This window comes from Schistocerca nitens, chromosome 7 (genome assembly GCF_023898315.1).
Source record: "Schistocerca nitens isolate TAMUIC-IGC-003100 chromosome 7, iqSchNite1.1, whole genome shotgun sequence".
Lineage (NCBI taxonomy): Eukaryota > Metazoa > Arthropoda > Insecta > Orthoptera > Acrididae > Schistocerca > Schistocerca nitens.
Window position 1 is genome coordinate 139,005,705 of NC_064620.1, and position 22,013 is coordinate 139,027,717.

General features: G+C 43.5%; 1 protein-coding gene across 1 annotated transcript in view; it reads left to right on the top strand.

The window, feature by feature from the left end:
* LOC126195503 (sialin-like) overlaps window positions 1-22,013 on the top strand; it is a 758,511-nt gene that overhangs the window by 644,178 nt on the left and 92,320 nt on the right. Inside the window, exons 6-7 of the mRNA XM_049934131.1 lie at window positions 8,114-8,334; window positions 19,939-20,085. Coding sequence (XP_049790088.1) covers window positions 8,114-8,334; window positions 19,939-20,085 — 368 coding nt within the window. The remainder of the gene's footprint in view (window positions 1-8,113; window positions 8,335-19,938; window positions 20,086-22,013) is intronic.

A 22,013-nucleotide genomic window follows, 5' to 3' on the forward strand; every position in this document is an offset into this window, starting at 1 on the left:
AATTTCTCTTTTACAGAAACACTTTGCTTGTCATGCCATTCTACATTTTATATCCTCTATACCTCGGCAATCGTCAGTTATTTTACTAGCCAAATAGCAAAACTCGTCTACTACTTTTAGTGTCTCATTGCATAACCAAATTCCCATAGCATCATCTGATTTAACTCGACTTCATTCAATTATCCTAGTTTTGCTTTTGTTTATGTTCACCTTACATCCTCCTTTAAAGACACTGTCCATCCATTCAACTGCACTTCCAAATCCTTTCCTATCTCTGACAGAATTCATCTACATCCACGTGATTACTCTGCTATTCGCAATAAAGTGCCTAGCAGAGGGTTCAATGAACCACCTTCAATCTGTCTCTCTACCATTCCACTCTCGAATGGCGCGCGGGAAAAATGAACACTTCGAGCCCTGATTTCTCTTATTTTGTCGTGATGATCATTTCTCCCTATGTAGGTAGGTGCCAACAGAATGTTTTCGCAATCGGGGGAGAAAACTGATGATTGAATTTCATGAGAAGATCCCGTCGCAACGAAAAACTGAAATTTCATGAGAAGATCCCGTCGCAACGAAAAACGCCTTCGTTTTAATGAATGCCACTCCAATCCATGTATCATGTCTGTGGCACTATCTCCCCTATTTATCGATCATACAAAACGAGCCGCCCTTCTCTGAACTATTTCAATGTCATCCGTTAGTCTCACCTCATGCGGATCCCACACTGATCAGCAATACTCCAGAACAAGGCGGACAAGCGTAGTGTAAGCACTCTCTTTAGTAGACCTGTTGCGCCTTCTAAGTGTTTTGCCAATGAATCCCAGTCTTTTGTTTACTCTACCCACAACATTATCTATGTGATAGTTCCAATTTAGGTTATTTGTAATTGCAATCCATAAGTACTTAGTTGAATTAACAGCCTTCATGTTTCTCTGACTTATCGCGTAATCAAAATTTAGCGGATTTCTTTTAGTACCCATGTGAATAACTTCACACACTTTTATTTATTCAGGATCAACTGCCACTTTTCGCACCATACAGATATCTTATCTAAATCTTTCTGCAATTCGTATTGGTCATCTGACGACTTTACAAGGCGGTAAATGACAGCATCATCTGCAAACAACCTAAGATGGCTACTCAGATTGTCTCCTATGTCCTTATATAGATCAGGACCAATAGAGGGCCTATAACACATCCTTGGGGAACGCCGGATATTACATCTGTTTTACTCGATGACTTTCCGTCTATTACTACGAACTGTGACCTTTCAGACAGGAGATCACGAATGCAATCGCACAATTGGGACGATATTCCATAGGCACGCAGTTTGGTTAGAAGACGCTTGTGAGGAACGGTGTCGAAAGCCTTCTGGAAATCTAAAAGATATGCAATCAATTTGACATCCCCTGTTGATAGCACTCATTACTTCATGAGTATAAAGAGCTAGCAGTGTTTCACAAGAACGATGTTTCCTGAATCCGTGTTGACTGTGTGTCAATAAATCGTTTTCTTCGAGGTAATTCACAATGTTCGAACACAGTATATATTCCAAAACCCTACTGCAAATCGACGTTAGTGATATGGGCCTGTAATTTAGCCGATCACTCCTATTTCCCTTTTTAGGTATTGGTGTAACTCGAGCAATTTTCCAATCTTTAGGTACGGATCTTTCTGTGAGCGAGCGGTTGTATATATCTGCTGAATATGGAACTATTGGATCAGCATACTCTGAAAGGAACCTGACTGGTATACAATCTGGACCGGAGGCCTTGCCTTTATCAAGTGATTTAAGCTGCTTTGCTACACCGAGGATATCTACTTTTGTGTTTCTCATCTTGGCAGTTGTTCTTGATTGGAATCCAGGAATATTTACTTCGTCTTCTTTGGCGAAGGAGTTTCGGAAAACGGTGTTTAATAACCCTGCTTTAGTGGCACTGTCATCAGTGACTTCACCGTTTTTATCGCGCAGTGAAGGTATTGATTGCGTCTTGCCACTGGTGTGCTTTACGTATGACCAGAATCTCTTTGGGTTCTCTGCCAGATTCCGAGACAGATTTTCGTTGTGGAAATTATTAAAAGCGTCTTTCATTGAAGTACATGCTGTATTTCGAACTTCTGCAAAACTTTGTCAATCTTGGGGAATTTGTGGTCTTCTAAATTTGGCATGCTTTTTTTGTTGCTTCTGCAATAGCGATCTGACCCGTTTTGTGTACCATGGGGGATCAGTACCATCACTTATTAATTTATTTGGTATATATCTCTCAACTGCCGTCGATACTATCTCTCTGGGATAATTCCACATCTTTTCTACGCTTACGTGATAGGATCGGAAGGAGTGGAGACTGTCTGTTAAAAAGGCGTTTAGAGCATTTTATCAGATTTTTTTAAATATATGTACTTAGCGTTTCTTTTTGATGGTAGTTGGCTTTCAGCTTTACAGAAGCTTCCTTGTGGTGGCTAATTTCTGTAATCGTCATGATACTCCCTATTTGTCCAGACCGAAAAGTTATTTCTTCTTCATGAACTTCAATTCCCATTATAAATTTCTTCTTGCTTTCCTTCACAGATTTCTCCGTGTAAAGATTGAATAACAGTTGGGGTGGGCCACAACCCTATCTCACTTACTTCTCACCCACTGCTTCCCTTCATGGACTTTGATTCTTATAACTGTCATCTGGTTTCTGTAAAATTCGTAAACGACCTTTCGCTCCCTGTATTTTATTCCTGCCACCTCCCGAAAATAAAGAGTGTATGCCAGTCAACATTGTCAAAAACTTACCCTCTACAAATTCTATAAGCGCCGAGTTATTTTGCCTTAACCTACCTTCTAAGAAAGTCGTATCGTCAGTATTCAGTATTCCCTTGCTCATTCCTGCATCTCTCTGGAACTCGAACTGACCATCACTGAAGTCGGCTTCTACCAGTTTCTCCATTCTGTAAATAATGGGTGTCATTATTTTGCAGCCATGTCTTATTAAACTGATAGTTCGGTAATATTCACTTGCTTTCTTGGGAATTGGAATTATTACATTATTCTTTAAACCCGAGGGTGTTTCCCCTGTCTCATGTATCTCGCAGGCCTGTTGGGTTACTTGAGCCATGAAAGTCTGTCCCAAAGACATCAGTAGTTCTGAGGAAAAGTCGTCTACTCTAGGGGCACTGTTTCGGCATAGGTCTTCCAGTGTTTATCAAATTATTTTCTCATTATCATGTGTCCCACCTCCTCCTCATCTACTTCCTGTTCCCTTCTATAATATTGCCTTCAAGCTCAATGCCGTTGTATGTCCCTTTCACGTGTTCCTTTCAACATTTTCCTTCTTTGCTTTTGCTTTTCCATCTGAAGTGCTGATATTCGTACAGCTGCTTCCCTTGTCTTCAAAGAACTCTTTAGTTTTCCTGCAGGCGGTTCATTAGCCAAGGAAGATTTATATCAGAGAGACTTTATAAAAATGATAGTATGGTTACCGATATCATTATTCATTCCTTTGCTTGTGATCTGTCATATGAATTTGTTATATACCTTGAAACGTCCCCTTTCAACAATAATACCTGACTGTGCTTAAACTGACACACAATATTTTGTTAGCGCAACGTAATCTGACTTTCAAAAATCCCTACAAAAGAATGGCCCTGACTAACATTAACCTATGCATTTCACAAATCGCTTACCTCACAAAAATCTTCGCTACTCAAGCTACTGCAATACAGCGAGCGCCACTACTGCCAGCTAAATAAAAGATTCAAAGTACTGAAGGCACTAACTACTGATAGGCATAGTTAGCAAATGAAAGATTTTGATAGAGAACAACCAATGTATTTACCTCAATAGTCATAATATATATAGCAGTTCAAGACAAATTTCAAAACTCCGCCATCTCTCTCCCCACATCCACCACTGCTGGCGGCTCACCTCCAACTGCGCAACGCTACGCGCTGTTCACAGCCAGCTGCCTAACACTACAATGGCGAGTATTACAACAATGCAAAGCAGCCACAGACTGCACACAGCACAGCCAGTGATTGTCATACATAACGCTACGTGGCGTTACCAATAAGAAAACAGAAACAGCCTACTTACAACCTTCATTCTATAACTGGAGCTCTTCCACTTAAAATGTCTATGCAAATATTCTTATATTTTTTTACAATCACAATCATGTTTTCTTGATTATTTTCTTGTACACAGAAGTCACGGTTTCATATTACGTAATCCCACACCTCAATTTTGATAAAAAAAATCCTAGCGTTAATCACCATCCATAAGATAACTGTCATCTACACAAAGTTGCTGAAATATCTCAAACAGCTCACGCTGAAGAATTTACCAAGTAGGTAACTGTTAAATACGTCACACATTTCCTGCTTTAACACTGCAGGCTGTACCTGCTCTAATTGTTCTTAGCAGTACACCAGCACACAGCTCCTCCCCTCTGACAGCAACCTGATACATGTGCAGCCCTTGTCTCTATAATGCAAAATATGACACAAGCAAGTTTGAATGCATCAGCAACTCTCCATTTTTCAGGGACCATGCTGACTAAGCATATGTACACATCCTATCACAGTACCCATTAAATAACAATGATCCAACTTCCAGTTACAACTCCTAAATTTAGAAGAAGTCTTGACTCATCTGAGAGCTTTCTGACTGAGCAAACACACGCATCTCAGCATAGTCCCCCTGAGATCACACACACGTGCCAAGGAAGGAGGGAGGAGATGTGGAAGGGGTGCTGCATGTCTGTGGTGACAGGGAACAATGGGAGGCAGGAAAGCAATGGGGTTTCGAGCTATAAGTACAAACTGACCTTTGAATTTTAAGTTGTCTACATACACGGCAAGGGAGATGCAAATTCAACTTTGACCTTTGGGTTGTCTAGATACAGGACTGGAGGAAATTCATGATGCCATCATGTCCCACCTCTTTCCTAAATCTCATCCACTCTCTACTCTCCCCTTTCCCTTCCTTCCCCCCCTGTCCCTCTGCCCATCTCCTCTCCTAATTCATGCTCTACCCTCCCCCTCCTCTCCCCTCTCTGACAATCACAGACCAATATTTTACCAGCCACTAAAATGAAACAGCCAATCACTCGTATGTACCCTAGAACCACTACTGTGTCAACATTCACAGAACCCACACAGTTTCATCAGCATCATCATCACTCAACATAAACATAACACCAGACTATACATGCATTCATTACGCTCACCTACACTCTACAAATACACAAAAGACATAATTGCCACATATGTGCGAGGCGAGAGGCACTGTGTGTGGTGAAAGAAACCCCTTTCCAGCTCTGCAGCTAAACTACTCCTTGAGGTCTCCCAGACAACAGTGGCATACGACTTTACTTTTTACTATCCTAACCATATTAATGTGGCAACAAAAATGTTGGGTGTACTCATCTATCTATCTTCATTCCTGCTAGCATTTGCCACAACTTCATAGCAAGTCGTCTGAAAGGTAGACTCTGCAATAGTGCCAAATAGCAGACATACTTCAAAAAGGGCACATTCCAGTGGAAATAAGCAACATCCAATTCATATAGAACAATGTTTTTGCAGTAAATCGTGTATGCTAACATTGTATACTAGGTAACCCCGAGATGTAGTTCTAGGTGTGTTTGCACTGACTGGCTCGTTAGACAGTCCTGCACTGTTGACAGGGTCCGTTGTACCCCTCCCTGCATGCTCTGGTGGCGCAGTGGGGGCCGCCAGAGGAGAAGGCCAAGTTCGTCTGGAGTCTGCTTGGTGAGTTAACCCTAATTTTATGTTCCGTTAAGGTTACAGAATACTATACATGTAAGTGTGAGGCATTCTCAAAAAATGACAAGAGTTTTATAACAAATATTGAACAGTGAGCTACCACAAAACTGCTTAAATAATGGGATTTAGCTACTTCATATAACAAAGATGGTAATTTTACCAAACAGTGAGGTGAATACAACATCTTATAATACGTATTACCACATTTTGCAATTTGGAATCCTGGCTCAGTTATAGAACGCCCCGATCTTTGTTGTGGCTGCACAATGGTAATTGTGAGAGTTTGATTCCAAAAGGGTTCCTACATTATTAAATTCAACATCAAGAGAGCAGGGAAATTTTTCACACACACAATAAAATTTATGTACGTCATCCCCACAAAAAGTCGCTCTACAAGACATGTCTCAAGACATGTCTCATGTACAGTACACAGTTTCCAGGTGTACATAAATAGCTAAAACAGTAATATAAAGTGTTACCAGTCACTGTTTATTTATCTCCAAGACGCGCTTCAAAAGTTTAAACCTCTATCATCAGGTGGATTTACATTTGTTAGTATGACATGTGTTTGTGTGTTGTGTTACTATTTTTTGCAGGAACTTGTGGCACTGTCTTCAGTGGTCACAGGTTCCTTTCACTGGCATAACACATCACATATGATGGTTTAATGTGATCAGAGGTGTGGATGGTGCCATCAGAGAGGAGAAGATCAATGATTAGGGAGGCGGCACACTGGGTTGAGGAGGACAAGGTGAAGTGGATGGGAGGAAGTGTTGAGACTGCGAAGGAATGAGGATAGGGAGTCTTGGCCCCAAGTCCAAATCATGAGGATATCATCAATGAACCTAAACTGGACCAGGGGTTAGGGGTTTTGCGAGGCTAGGAGGGTTTGTTCTAGATGGCCCATAAGTGGGTTGGCATAGGATGGTGCCACACAGCTGCTGTGCTGTGGCGCCAGTTTCTTTGTATACCATTCCTCTAAAGACGGAGTGGTTGTGTGATATGATAATGTCAGTAAGGTGTATGAGTAATGAGGTAATGTGTCTGGAGTCTGAAGGACACTGGGAGAAGTAGTATCAACAGGGACAAGCCCATGGGCATTAAGGAAGTGGCATCAACAGTGACGAGTAGAGATCCAGGAGATAAATGGGTGGGGATGGTGGGGAGTTGGTGAAGGAATTGGTTGGTATCTTTGACCTGTGAGACTAGATTTTGGGCAATCGGTTGGAGGTGTTGGTCACTGAGAGCTGAAATTCTTTCAGTGGGAGCACAATAACTACCTATAATGGGTTGTCAGGATTGTTGGGTTTGTGGAGTTTAGGGAGAATGTAGAAGGTGGGCGTGCAGTGTGTCATAGGAGTGAGGCTGGAAATGAATTAAAGGGAGAGATGCTGGCAAGAGCTAAAAACTTTAAACAGGGATTGGAGGTTATGTTGGACTTCTGGGATAGGATCTCTTTTGTTGCAAAGTTTACGTGTGGAGTAGTCAGACATCGACCATAGAAAGCAGCGAGGAAGTCTGGCGAAGAGGTAGTGAATGATATAAGTTTGTTGGCTTCCGTGGCCGGTTCATTTGGATAAAATATTAAGAGTAAACAACAGCGAACCGCCCCGAAGAGGACCTCAGAAAGTCAACTGAAACATCGGCAATGTAATCATTTTATTAGTTTTCAATGACATGGCCCAATACCTAAAAATTATATTTATCAAAAAGAAGTGGATGACTTCTCCTCCACATTGGTCAAGCGAACTCAGATCTAATAGCTTTGAACTTCATTGATCGCCAGAGTTCTGCTTTCAAAGTACATCGTAAAGATATGATTTACTATATTTTCAAAGCCACCCAGCAGACGAAAACAGTAAATAGGTAACCTTAAAACAAGTGTACAGTAATTCTAACATGTAATGTACTGAAGTATTACCGTGTTTCTTGCTAAGCGAGTCTGTGGGTGAAATTTAAGCCTGGTTAAATTAGAATGGAGAGTTTACATTTCTGATATATATATATATATATATATATATATATATATATATATATATATATATATACTAAGATAATGTCTCGTACTAATGGCAGCTCGTAACCATACATTTTCAGTTATCTAACAAACGGTACGTACGCGGACGTATATTCAATAAAACAGTTTTCCTTCTATTATTGTATACTGTCACCTGTGTCAGTTTAAACTGTTAATTATGATACCCTGTACAATAACTTAATGCTACTGTTGTCAGCACTTATGCCACAACAGTCCCGTTAATTCTTTAGTAAACGATGCAAGTATACGTTCAACACCAGATCTGACTAATTGTGTGCTAGACGCTCCAACGGTTCTCAGGAGGGACCTTCGGCACGGTGGTGACGTGGCCCATCTGCTCGGCCATTATCGAGGCCCTGGGGTGGAAGGCGAGCTTCTACATCCTCGGCGCCATCGCGGGCGTCTGGAGCATCCTGTGGTTCGTGACGGTGTACGACTCTCCCTCCAGACACCCACGCATATCGCCCCACGAGCTCAACTACATCACCACCAGCATCGCGGGCACCGTGTCCCCGGAGAAGGTGAGATCTACTACCCAGTCCACATTGTTGGAAAACAGAAACATTGTAGATTATCGTTGTGTATTGAGCCTTTCGCTGCAAAGTGCACACCAGCACTAGATTTACTGTGATGAACATTGCCCACCTCTTGTCAGACCCCCTAAGCTGACCATTTCTGTCACACTAGAGATTACGGTCGCTGCTGTATTTCTTTGCCTATTGACATTCACAAACCTTTATAAGGAAGGACAGTACTGCATTTCTTAAATTCTAAACATGGAACAAAACGTTTTCCACATCACATTGTTTATAACAGTTTCCACTTTGGTTCTGCTAGTTGTTCTTGCTGCAAACGACGCATCTTCTCAAAGAGTGCCTTTCTGATCGAGATGATTCAACAACACTAGGCAAGTTCTCACATTTGGAAGACGTCTTCCTCTCTCGAAGGCCGACTTCTTAAATTTGTTCTTTTCTGTGCTGTTTCTCTAGAATTTTATGAATAATAATTATATATAACTCAGCCACTGACAGGTTTTTTCTCGTAAGGACTAGTTAAATAACATAAAGATGGTCAGTACAGGTTAAGAGTTCGGCTCACAACACAGATTTCTGCTTGGCTTCTATTACACAAATAATTAAGTCTGTGAAATACTGCAAGTCTGTGGATAAAGCCCAAATTCGCCGTACTGCTAAAATTCGTCGTACTGCTATGAGAAACCTATTCAAACATGAAACACAGCACAAGCTCGCAGCACAGGTTATCAACAAACTGCTTCGAAGCTCTAAGAATGTAGTCTGAATACGACACTGATTTCTTGTCACTGCAGGGCAGCTTTTTGCTGCTCCAGACACCACGAGATCACGCGAAATCACGTGACGCGCCGGAGGAGGGAGTGTCTCTGGCCTGTTTCTGTGTGCTCACTGCCTCCTGCACGTACAGGGATAGGCAAAATAATGTGAACATCTGTACTTACTTAGGAATGGTTTATTAATAAGGGGTTGCCTCCCCATTTGCCCGTAATACAGCTGCGATTCTTCTTAGAATACTGGCATATAATGACTGTGTAGTCTCCACGGAATGTTATGCCACTCTTCGATCAGAACCTCTTCTAACTCCTGTAGTGACGAGGGAGGCGGAAATCTCCTCCGGGGTCTGCGGTCCAATATCGCCGACAGCGTTGGATAATGTTCAAGTTCGGGGACTTTGCTGGCCATGGAAGACGCTGCAGTTCAGTTGTATGCTCCTCATACCGCGATTAAACTGTCCTGGCTGTGTGAATGGGTGCATTATCGTCCTGAAATGTGGCATCACTGTTGGGGAACAACATTCGAATCATGGGATGCACCTGACCACCTAAAATGTTCACATAATGGTTGGCTGTAACACGGCCTTTGAGTATAATGATGGGATCAGCAGAATACCATGATATGGCTGCCCACACCATCACACTTCCACCTCCATGCTTAACCGTTGGAATCAAGCAATCAGGATTGCAGGCTTCTTTTGGCGGTCTCCAGACGCAAACCTGGCACGATAATAACGAAAACGTTGACTCGTCGGACCATATGACGTGTTTCCACTGATCAGCCGTCCAGGATTTATGCTCCAGGCATCATGTTTTGCGCTTATTTGCTTTGGTTGTCGTCACTAATGGTTTCGGTATAGCAGCTCGTCCACGATTATTCCCTCTATGGAGTTCTCGGCGGATAGATACGGGGTCTCGAAGATGCTATTGAGCTCTGCAGTCACTTAGCCGTCGTACTTTTGTGTTGTTTTGACACAATTCTTGCTAGCGTACGACAATCTCTGTCATTTAGTTTTGATTTGCGCCCACTATTTCGTTTACACGATGACGTCTTTCAGTGTTTTGTGTATGCTGCCATGACTGTTGAAATAGTTGCTCTTGAAACATTCGATAAGGTGACTGTCTTGGTTACTGATGCTCTAGCTAATCGGGCCCCCACAATCTGCCCTGTTTGAAACTCTCTTAGATCTTTCATTGCGCGTCGACTTCGGCCTCTGAATGCAAATACGAAGCTGGCCGCGGTGGGCGAGCTGTTCTAGGCGCTTCAGTCTGGAACCGCCTCGGGCATGGATGTGTGTGATGTCTTTACGTTAGTTAGGTTTCAGTAGTTCTAAGTTCCAGGGGACTGATGACCTCGGATGTTAAGTCCCATAGTTTCCAGAGCCATTTGAACCATTTTTTTTGCAAATACGAAGTGTGCACTAATCGTAAACAACCTGCACTGATGCCTAGTCCATACTGATCACGCACAGTCCAGCGCGACACGTGCCTTACCTGCGTTGTTGGCCGTCAAACACAACCATCCCATTACTACCGCTGTTCACATGATTTTGCACATCCCCTGTATGTGGCACCGCCGATTGTGGGAGCCAGTAAAGAGTCTGTCTACCTGAGTCACTAGTTACAGCATGAGCTAAAAAGGAATTTTTATATCATTTCATGTTTTTTGCAATACACTCACTTACGCCTAGTGTCTTGTCACATCTGTCTACGGCTCCCATTGACTGGCAGTCCAACACCCATTTCGGTTTCAGTTTTTCAAAATTTATTTTCTCCTGTTGCTACCGTTTCACCTGCACGACATATGAAAAATATGTATACGTCCCTCCAGTCGCGCCACTTCAATACCAATACCGTCCTCGTTTGACCAGTTTCCAGATCTCTCACCTGCAACTTGCGTTTGAGGTTCTTTACTGACGGAATGTGTCCCTACTGCATTAATTTCTCAATTACACAAGCACTTTAACATATCTGGACTCGTGTACCAGTTGTCAACGTACAGAGTGTGTCCTCTTCCTACGTAAGATCCCAGAAATGTTGCTGCTATATTGTCTATTTTTTAAGTAGCCTTCAGTGGTTACTATGTCGGTCGTTGCACCGGTGTAATCTTAAATATCGCGAACAAATCCTGTTTCAGACTCACAGAGAACAACATTTTTATTCCAAAATAACTTATTTTCTAAATAACATACTGCTTGAAAGCTAGGCACAATTTGACCAAGAGAAGGCTTTGGCCTATACATAGGTTTTGAAATGGAGTGGGAGCAGATAAAAAACCGTCAACAGCACTTATATTGAACATTTTCACTCCCGAAAAATGAGCTAGGGAAACGTGAACAATTTTTGTCTGTCCCGAGATGCTGAAGGGCCAGGATCGAATGTAGCTACAGTATCCTCACCCGAAGATGAAAGAGGGTTAAATTCGTCCTCTCTATAACTACTTGCAAGCAACATTTCTACTTCTGCGTTTCGCAAACCGCGCAACCACATCTTTGGACTGCTTTATAACTCACTCCTGCATTGTAATCCCCACAAGAGGAGCGAATGGCAAAATAATAAAACTACTTCTGCCATATGCGATCGATAGGAATAAAATCATTAAAACAACTAACAAGCGCTTGAAGAGCTACAGTTCACTCCGTGCTATAGAGCCTGGAAGGCTCTCTACGGCGTACATTCCTGTTGCGAAAGAAAATCGATACATATATACCCGCCACACGTGCTACTCACGCTACTAATTTGTGTCGCGCATATACGACGTTAGCTCAAGAGCGCGTAGTTAGTGTTGTATGTACGTTTCGCAAGCAGTTAAAAGGCTAAGTGGATCCCAGTTGTTATGAGCTACTGTCTGATTAGTACCACTTGACTGAAGTCACACACGTCGTGTAACCACTGAGACAGTTAAACATGTATGCTAGTTGTAATGATCGTAACTACAATTTTCTCTTAAGTAATTTCACTGTCCAATCACATAACTATGACCACCCGTCAAAAACCTCATAACCACCTTTCGCAGCACGGACCGATGCGAGACGATGCGAGACGATGTGCAGCCATTCCAACTCCAGCGCCTTGGCCAGTTGTCCGAGGTTTCTCGTTTAAGGATCCACGTCGGGAACAGCCGATCGAAATGGTCATATAGATTCTCGACTGGGATTAAATCCGAGGAGTTTGTTGACCAACCGAGTACAGCAAACGCATCCTGATGCTCTTAAAACCACACACATTGCGAGCTTTGTGACAGCTTGCAATGTCCTGCTGGTAGATGCCATAGTGCCGAGGACAAGCAGACTGCATATGGGCGTGGACATGGTCCCCGACGATAGATGCATATTTGTGATGAGCCACTGTGCCTTTCAGAATGAAGAGCTCACCTAGAGAACGCCACGAAAATATTCGCCTGGCCACGACGCTCCCTCCTCCGGCCTGGACCCCTTTGCTTTCAGACGTTTCACGCAGTACGTACCAACGGCCGTCTGTCCGATAGAGCATAAAACGTGATTCATCGGAAAAGGCCACCAGTCGCCAATCAGTGGACGTCCAGTTGCGATATTGGCGTCCAAATAGCAGCCATCGTCGACGATGAACAGCAGTTAGCATGGTTACATGAACCAGACACCTGCTGCAGAGGCCCATAAGTTGCAACGGTGGCTAAACGGAGCCACTGTTGGCAGCATCTTGGTTCATCTGCATGGTCAGTTGCTCAACAGTCGCACATCTGCTGCCCCGTATACAACTCCACCCGCCGGCCAGGGTGGCAGAGCGGTTCTAGGCACTACAGTCTGGAACCGCGCGACAGCTACAGTCGCAGGTTCGAATCCAGCCTCGGACATGGATGTGTGTGATGTCCTAACGTTAGTTAGGTTTAAGTAGTTCTAAGTGCTAGGGGACTGATGACCTCAGAAATTAAGTCCCATAGTGCTCATAGCCATTTGAACCATTTTGAACATCTCCACCCTGTCAACAATGGCCCTTAGTGCACCTGTGTTGTGTTGGCGCCGGTTTGGAGGTTTGGATAGCGCCATTTTGTCATACACGGTATACTTTAACTACTGCAGCACGCGAACTGTTTACAAACTTAGCCATTTCGGAAATGATTCCACCCTTGGCCCGAAATCCAATGATTATGTCGTTTTGGACTTCAGATAAATCGTTCCATTTCTGGAATACGACAAAGACTGCGTCCTCCCGACATACTTTATACATCTTCCATTGCTAGTACTGCCACATGCCATCTGTGGCTGGTTATTGCACGCTGACGTCGAACGTAGACGATGGTAACAATGTAACTGGAACGTTTATTTTCAAATAATTACGAGGGCGTGAGTAAGAATGGCTCAAATGGCTCTGAGCACTATGGGACTTAACTTCTGAGGTCATCAGTCCCCTAGAACTTAGAACTACTTAAACCTAACTAACCTAAGGACATGACACACATCATGCCCGAGGCAGGATTCGAACCTGCGACCGCAGCAGTCGTGCGTTTCCAGACTGTAGCGCGTAGAACCGCTCAGCCACTCCGGCCGGCTCGTGATTAAAAGTAATGCATCTGAAATAATTATGTGAAAACTCTTAAAGAGATGTAACTAAAACTGTATTAACATTCTACATCTTTATTCTTCATATTTACTTGCTTATTTGTCAACACAGTAACCATGGCGAAGAATACATACCTTCCAACAAGAGACCAGTTTGTTGATACTCTCACTATAGAATGTTTGACTTTCTTGCCACCACCTCACCTCCGCTTACACCGCTTCTTCACTATCAGAGTGAAGTCCTTGAAGGTTTTCTTTAAGTTTTGAACGTCCACTCCCAGCTCTGTCACACATGTTGAGGTTAGCATCACCGTTTCCTTCATTACGAGAGCAAAAAATCCAACGTCGTACATTACTGATGTCGAAACCATCACAAACGTAAACAGCTGTCATTCCTCCATGGATTCCAAAAGGAGGCACGTTTTCTGCGGTAAGAAACTCGATTACAACACGCTGTTTCTCACACACCGGCATTGTGCCATGTTACTCGCTTCATTTGGGACCTTTCCAGCGACATAGTATTGCTACTTGCATCTGCAAAGCGGAAAGTCGGCGGAGTAATATGCGTGTAGTACCTCGACTGCTATTAAGAACAGAATAAAAAATTCGGAGGTATTACTTTGCAGCAGGCCCTCGTATCTCTCTCAATGTCACAGATTACACGTACAATCAGCATAAATGTTTTACTCAGTGGCTAAGTGGCTACCTGTCAGGCTATAAATGAAGAGGTAATACAGAGTTCATTCAGTTATTTGCGTGCTGCATGGATCATACGAATAATTAAGATATCTCGTTATGATCGACTAGTTTATGACGCCTAAGAAATAAAGTGAGAGTGAGAAAGTAAAATTATTTCTGATTTTTAGCGCTAAAAATGTTTTAGATGTTCCCCCTTCCTCAAAATAGAGTCACTGTGCCAACAGTACATGTCGCACATGGTACAGATTACTAAAACAGCTGGGAAGAGGCGACAGGAACGCCACAAATCAGCTGTAGCCCATCATTGCTGAAATGTAAGCCTGAAATTATTTACAAGGCCAGAAAATATGTCACCACATGAGGTGATGACCATAATCAACGAAACCCAGTTATGCCAAATTTTCTTCTTGACATGTAGACTGAATAAATGTTTGCAGTTAATCTTGGGGTTGCTCTATTACTTTTGCACGCGGGCTGGTTGTAGTCTAGCAATCATAGCAATTACAAACGTTCCTCAGCCAAAATGTTTTAAAACATATAAAAATACGTGTAAGGTGTTAAGGAGCCACCTAAACACAAGCTTTTTCTATAAATTACAATACAGATGGCTCTTTTCGACTTTTCAGAAGATTTTATTGATGATTAATTATAATGTAAATACACCGCCTGAGCAAAAAGCACCCAAAATATATGGTCGGATGTCAGTGTTAACTCTGTACACACGTACAACATTCGGAGAATGCAGGTGCAGTTCTCTGAGACAGATGAACAGCTACCACAGTGCATTAGTGTTGTTCACGTTTAGTGTTGTTACCAGGCCTGGTAGGGTATGTAAGGGGTGTGAACAGCGTCGGATGTTGAGTGATGGCTCAAAGAGATGGAGACGCTGTGTACTTGTGTGATACAGTGTTATCAGCACCTGACAAAGTTTTTAACAGGCCTCATTGTGGGTCTCCATTTGGCAATATCCAGATGTGTGGGACATTTGGAGTGACACTAGCCCAACGTTGGACTACTAGGGAAGATGAGGGCAGACAACGTTCCGGTCGACCACGTCTGATCACCACAAAGGAGTATCGCCGTATTATGCACCAAGTACATCGTAATCCCTTCAAATCTGCGCATGCCATCTGACAAAAAGTAATGGACTCCTTGCTGCACTCTGCATCGTCCCGCACCATTGGTGAGGTCGGAAACTAGCAGCATCCGGATTAGGGAATAACTGTCCCATTCGTAGGGTGTCGTGGACAACACAGCATAATCGGCTACATTTAGATTGGTGCCGTGATGGGGAAGCATGGATTGCTGACGAATGGCTTCACATCGTGATCAGCGATGAATTGCAGTTCTGCACTTCCCGAGATGATTATCGTCAGCGAGTATGACGGCAACCTTGGAAGAAGTCACTTTCATCCAACGTATTAGAGATGGAGAGGCACAGCAGTGTTACTATTGGAATCGTGCTGTGGAAGCCATTGGGTATGAGTTCAGGCCACAGCTAGTACGGACTGAGGGAACACTGGCACAATGGTTCATCATGGACACCCTCTGTACTCATGTGTTACCACTCGTGCAACAGTATCGTGGCGCCATTTCCCAACAGGACAATGGTCGTTCACAAGTATAAAATGTCTTTTGAACAGCCTAAGTAATGTTGAGGTACTCCTGTGACCAGCAAGATCGCAAGATCTGTCCCTGACAGAACATGTGTGGGACAAGCTCGATCGTCTACTTCGTTACAGTGCCAGTGTCCAGTACGAGGTGCGGCTAGAAAAAAAAACGGACTGATGCTGGAAAAAACATTTATTTACAATTATTTACAATTTCATGTTATCTCCTTCAATGTACTCTCCTCCTCGGTCTCTACACCGCTCCATACGAATTTTCCACTGTTCATAGCAATGCTGCAGATCATTTTCGGTAAGTCCATACATTACTTCCGTCGCTTTTTCTTTTACTGCTTCAACAGTCTCAAATCTAGTTCCTTTCAAAGCTGACTTGACTTTAGGGAAAAGAAAAAAGTCACAGGGGGCCAGATCAGGTGAGTAGGGTGGATGATCTAAGATGGGAATGTTGTGTTTTGCCAAAAACGTCTTCACTGACAACGCACTGTGAGCTGGGGCATTGTCTTGGTGAAGGATCCATGACTTTTTTCTCCACAAATCGTTCCGTTTTCTCCGTACTCGCTCACGTAGGGTAGCCAGGACGCTAATGTAGTAATGCTGATTCACTGTTTGTCCCTCTGGTAGCCAATCAATGTGCACAATCCCTTTGATGTCAAAAAAAAAAACAATCATCATTGCCTTGAATTTCGATTTTGACATTCGTGCTTTTTTTTGTCGTGGAGAACCAGGAGTTTTCCAATGCATCGATTGGCGTTTAGTTTCGGGATCGTAAGTAAAAAACCACGATTCATCGCAAGTAATAACATTTTGTAAGAAGGTGGGATCACTTTCAATGTTTTCCAGGATGTCAGAACAAATCATTCTTCGGCGTTCCTTCTGTTCAATTGTGAGACACTTTAGAACCATTTTTGAACACACTTTGTTCATGTTGAAACTTTCATGAAGAATCTGCCTAACACTTTCCTTGTCAACTCCTGTTAACTCAGACACTGCTCTGATTGTTAAACGGCGATCTAGTCGAACAAGCTTACCGATGTTTTCAATGTTTGCATCAGTTTTTGCTGACAATGGTCTGCCAGTACGAGTGTCATCACTGGTGTCTTCGCGGCTGTCTTTAAATCGTTTAAACCACTCAAACACTTGTGTTCGCGATAAACAATCATCGCCGTACACTTGTTGTAACATTACAAACGTTTCACTTGCAGATTTTCCTAGTTTGAAACAAAATTTGATGTTAACACGCTGTTCTTTCTATACACTCAACATTTTCCGACGCACAGACAAAACGTCAACTACTTAAAACAGACGCCACGGGCAGACTGAGTGCAGGAGGCAGATGAAACTCGAGCAGTAGGCGGAGCGAGAGTCACGTGACAGGCCACGCGACTTTCAGCCTTATTGCATTCGTTTTATTGTTTCACCAGTACTAGTCCGGTTTTTTTCTAGCCACACCTCGTATATCAAGCACCAGTTACATCAGTTGTCGGCCAGTTTGCCTTAGGAGAGGATACTTTGGTTTTGCGATACTCTTCCCAACCAAATCAGAGTATGCAATCACACATCCTTCCAGCCCATAAAGATTCACTTCATTTCCCGCTCTGCTTCTGGGTATTCCACATTTTTGTCAGGTAGTGTTAATAAAATTATTGTTATACAGACATGACAATAGGCCAACAGGAAAAACAGATAATAAAGATGGTTTTGTAGATTTTTGGGGATTAAATTTGGAACTGGTGTGGATTCAATGAAAAAGGGGGGTAGTTGATGTAGGTTTCATGTGAGGCATAATGTTGGACATACTATTAAAGATTCGTGGAGAAAGAACGTGTAGACGCGAAATTCGGAGTGTGACATATGAAGTGTGGCAGTGTACGAGGACCAAAGCTCAAGCGAGATTCGCAGGGGTCTTAATTTCGGGAAGAAGGAAGGGGAGCGGAATTCAAAAAAATATATAAGTAAATGACGCAAACAACGTTAAATAATAAGTCCGTGGATGTGAAGGTGACGCGTGTAAATATCTGATTTTTTTACAATTTTGACTTGTGCTAAAACACGAAATTTCCACTGTGTTTCTACATCTACATGACCACTCTCCCATTTATACTTAAGTGGCTGGCAGAGGGTTCGTCAGACCACCCGCAGACTACCATTCCACTCTCGAAAAATGCGCCGGAAAACGAACGCTTAAATCTTTTGTGCGAGCTCTCATTTGTCTTATTTTATTACGACGATAATTTCTCCCCATGTAGGTGAGCGTCAGCAAAATGTTTTCACATTGGCATGAGAAACTCTGTGATTCAAATTTCGTGAAAAGATCTTGGCGCAACAAAAACGTCTTTGTTTCAATGGTTACCGCCCAATTCGCGTATCATATCCATGATACTCTCTCTCCCCCCCACCCCTCCCCCTGTTTCGTGATAAAACAAAACGAGCTTCCCTTCTTTGAACTTTTTCGATATCCTCCGTAAATCCTCAATCCTATTTGGTAAGGATCCCATACCGCGCAGCAATACTCCAGCAGAGGACGCAGAAGCCTACTCTTGGCAGTCTCTTTAGTAGGTTTGTCGCATCTTGTAAGTATTCTGCCAATAAAACGCAATCTTTGATTCACCTCCTAGCAACATTTTCTATGTGATCGTTCCAGTTTAAGTGTTCGTAACTGTAGGTATTCGGCTGAACTGGCAGCCTTTACATTTTCGTGACCTAACATGTAACCGAAATTTAAAATTCCTTTTTGTACTCATGTGCATGACCTCACACTTTTCATTATTTAGAGTCCATTGCCATTCCTCACACCATAATAATTTTGCAATTGGTTTTGACCTTCTCAGGATATTACTAGACGATAAACGACAGCATCATCTGCAAACAAACGAAGGGAACAGCTCAGACTGTATCGTAAGTCGTTTATATAGATTAAGAAGAGCAGAGAGCCTATAACACTTCCTTCGGGAACATCAGATATAACTTCTGTTTTACTCGGTGGCTTTCTGTCAGTTACTGTGGAATGTGACCTCTCTGACAGGAAATCACGAATACAGTCGCACAACTAAGACCATGCTCCATAGTCACGCAGTTTGATTAGAAACCTCTTTCGAGAAATGGTGTCAAAAGCTTCCTCAAAATCTAGAAATAAGGAGTCACTTGAAAATCATTAAATACAGAAACTGCTATACGTGATTTTATAAATTAATAAAATTAATAGTTAAAGGGGACGATTACTTTCTCAAAAGATTTTATATGATTGTGAACCTCAAACAATAAAAGTCTACTTTAATAAGTTTGTTGCTTGGCTAGGGAAGTTATAAATGACGTGGTAGAAATCATGGAATGGAAATCTGCACTTGGTTTCTTTTTCAGTCTTTGCCTGGATCTTGGAAGGGCTTGTCCATAGGAGCCAGTTGTACCGAGATGTGAACTGGTTGACGCTGAGCTGGGAGAGATGGGTGGGGTTTCTGGAGGGTGGGATGTTGGTCAGGGAAGGTGGTGTCCTGGAGGTTGACAGGAAGAAGGGTTGAGTCATATCGGCAGTGTAGAAGATACACTACAATGTAGTGGAATATATGGATTTGGTCCTTTTTTAAAGGTTATGTACAATGACAACTTGGATAACCAGAATGCAATAATGTGGTTATCGTTTACTGAAGGGATGTCGAAATGCCATATTTGAAAATTGGATTTTTCAAGATCGAGGGGTAGACAAATTGTGAATTTTTAGTTATTCAGTTGGTGGGGTTGAAGATGTGCAAGTTAGAGATGTAGGGCATTGAAAGAGTGTTTGGGATCAGAGTTAGGATACAGTTCTCAAAAATAATTTAGTACAGTATAAATGTAGATAATGGACAAACATAACCTGAAATGTACCGTTGACTTTTACTAATGTTGCTGTTACATGGGCAGGTAGGAATTCCAGTACATGGAATATGTGTGAGCACCAACACAGCCGTCCTGTTTCAGAGGGTGCTACCGTTCTGGTCGGTGATAACTTCCTGTCCATTCCTGGCGCTGGTGGCACTGCACTTTGGCAGTCTGGGAGGACTCTTCTTTCTGATGACTGAAGGCCCCAAGTACATGTCTGAGGCTCTCGGCTTCGACATCCAACAAGTAAGTATTCTCTCGATCTCACTCTACGTATGAGATTATTGGAACTTGGTTTATTTCTGGCATCATCACATCTTGCGAGGCTAGAATTGTTTGTAAATTTGAATTCGACAACGTAGTCAAGCGAATATTTATCATAATGTTTCCGTGCTCTGAGTTACATAAGGCCCAACAGTCGAAACATTTTCACTTCCCAGACAAACAAACCACTGTCGTGCAACTGCGCAATAGGCGATATCAGCGAGTAACCTCCAGGTGTAAAGTAAAGTATCTCATTATATCTATCTCGACACAATGGGACGATGTGAAAGGGGTGTGTCTTAATTCCACCTATGTTAGCTCTATATTCCGTAATGCAAACCCAACGAAACGCGCTACGTAAAAGGGGGAAGGGGATGATCTTAATTTTGTCTTTATTTACTACTGATAATAAAGTGAGCCCAATTGTGCCATATGGACTCTTAATTTTGTCCTTAGTCACCAATTATAATAAAGTGAGCCTAACTGTATCATTTGGCCATATTAGTTAATACTGAACGTTGTCGTCACGAAAAGCAGGAGGGCGTTCTATTTTAGTTAGCACACGGGACAAGGTTTCACCGCCTCGTGGGCGGGTAAATCGTTCACTCCACATGGAAGAGTCGCGCAGGACCTGAATTCACAGACTAAAACATTTAAGACCAACACCATCTAATCATCACACCAAGAAACATCACGCAAATGCAAAGGATACGCTAAGATCTGGCAGGACCATCCAGTGGCGAAGCTACCAGATGAAGAAGTAAGAAATCGGAATTTGGTTGCTATAATTACACGTCTATTGTATGAAACTAATAATATATTTCTCGACATGTGGAGTAATCGGGTCTACTGCCGGATGTTTGTGTCGCTCTGGCACAATATTTCGGCCACGTAACTCGTTGCCTTCTTCAGGTGCTACCTGAGACTGCCGTGTTGGAGGATCTTGTCCAGTATTTATGCCCAGAGGGCGCTGGGTGTTCTCTTTGCCGTCCGCGCCCGCCTGGCGCTGCTTGTGAGGTGTTGTCTCTTCCCCGGTGTTCCCTCGGACGTCCGCGCCCGACTTGGGCGCCATCTGTGGCAGCTCTCTGAGGCCTGTCCTGTGTTGGGCGTTCCGTTCGCGGTCCGCGCCCAGCAGGTGCTGCTCCTGAGGTTTTTACCCCTCCCTGGTGCTCCCACAGACGTCCGCGCCCGGCTCGTCCACCATCTGTGGTCGTGGCAGTTGTCTGGGGCCGGACCCGCATGTGGCGTTCCGTTCGTGGTCCGCGCCCGCTTGGCGCTGCTAGGCGGGCGCGGACGTCCGTCGGAGCACCAGGGAAGTGCCAACACCTCGGGAGCAGCGCCAAGCAGGCGCGGACCACGAACGGAACGCCACATGCGGGTCCGGTCCCAGACAACTGCCACGACCACAGATGGTGGACGAGCCGGGCGCGGACGTCCGTGGGAGCACCAGGGAGGGGTAAAAACCTCAGGAGCAGCACCTGGTGGGCGCTGGTGGGCGCGGACTACGAACGGAACGCCCGACACAGGACAGGCCTCAGAGAGCTGCCACAGATGGCGCCCAAGTCGGGCGCGGACGTCCGAGGGAACACCGGGGAAGAGACAACACCTCACAAGCAGCGTCAGGCGGGCGCGGACGGCAAAGAGAACACCCAGCGCCCTCTGGGCATAAATACTGGACAAGATCCTCCAACACGGCAGTCTCAGGTAGCACCTGAAGAAGGCAACGAGTTACGTGGCCGAAATATTGTGCCAGAGCGACACAAACATCCGGCAGTAGACCCGATTACTCCACATGTCAAGATCTCGCCGGGAAAGCCTGAAGAGTTACAATATATTTCTCCATTTCTATTTACACATTTCTCCCACCTCTCCGGCAGGCTATAAATTCCACGCCAAAGAAACAGTCAGCG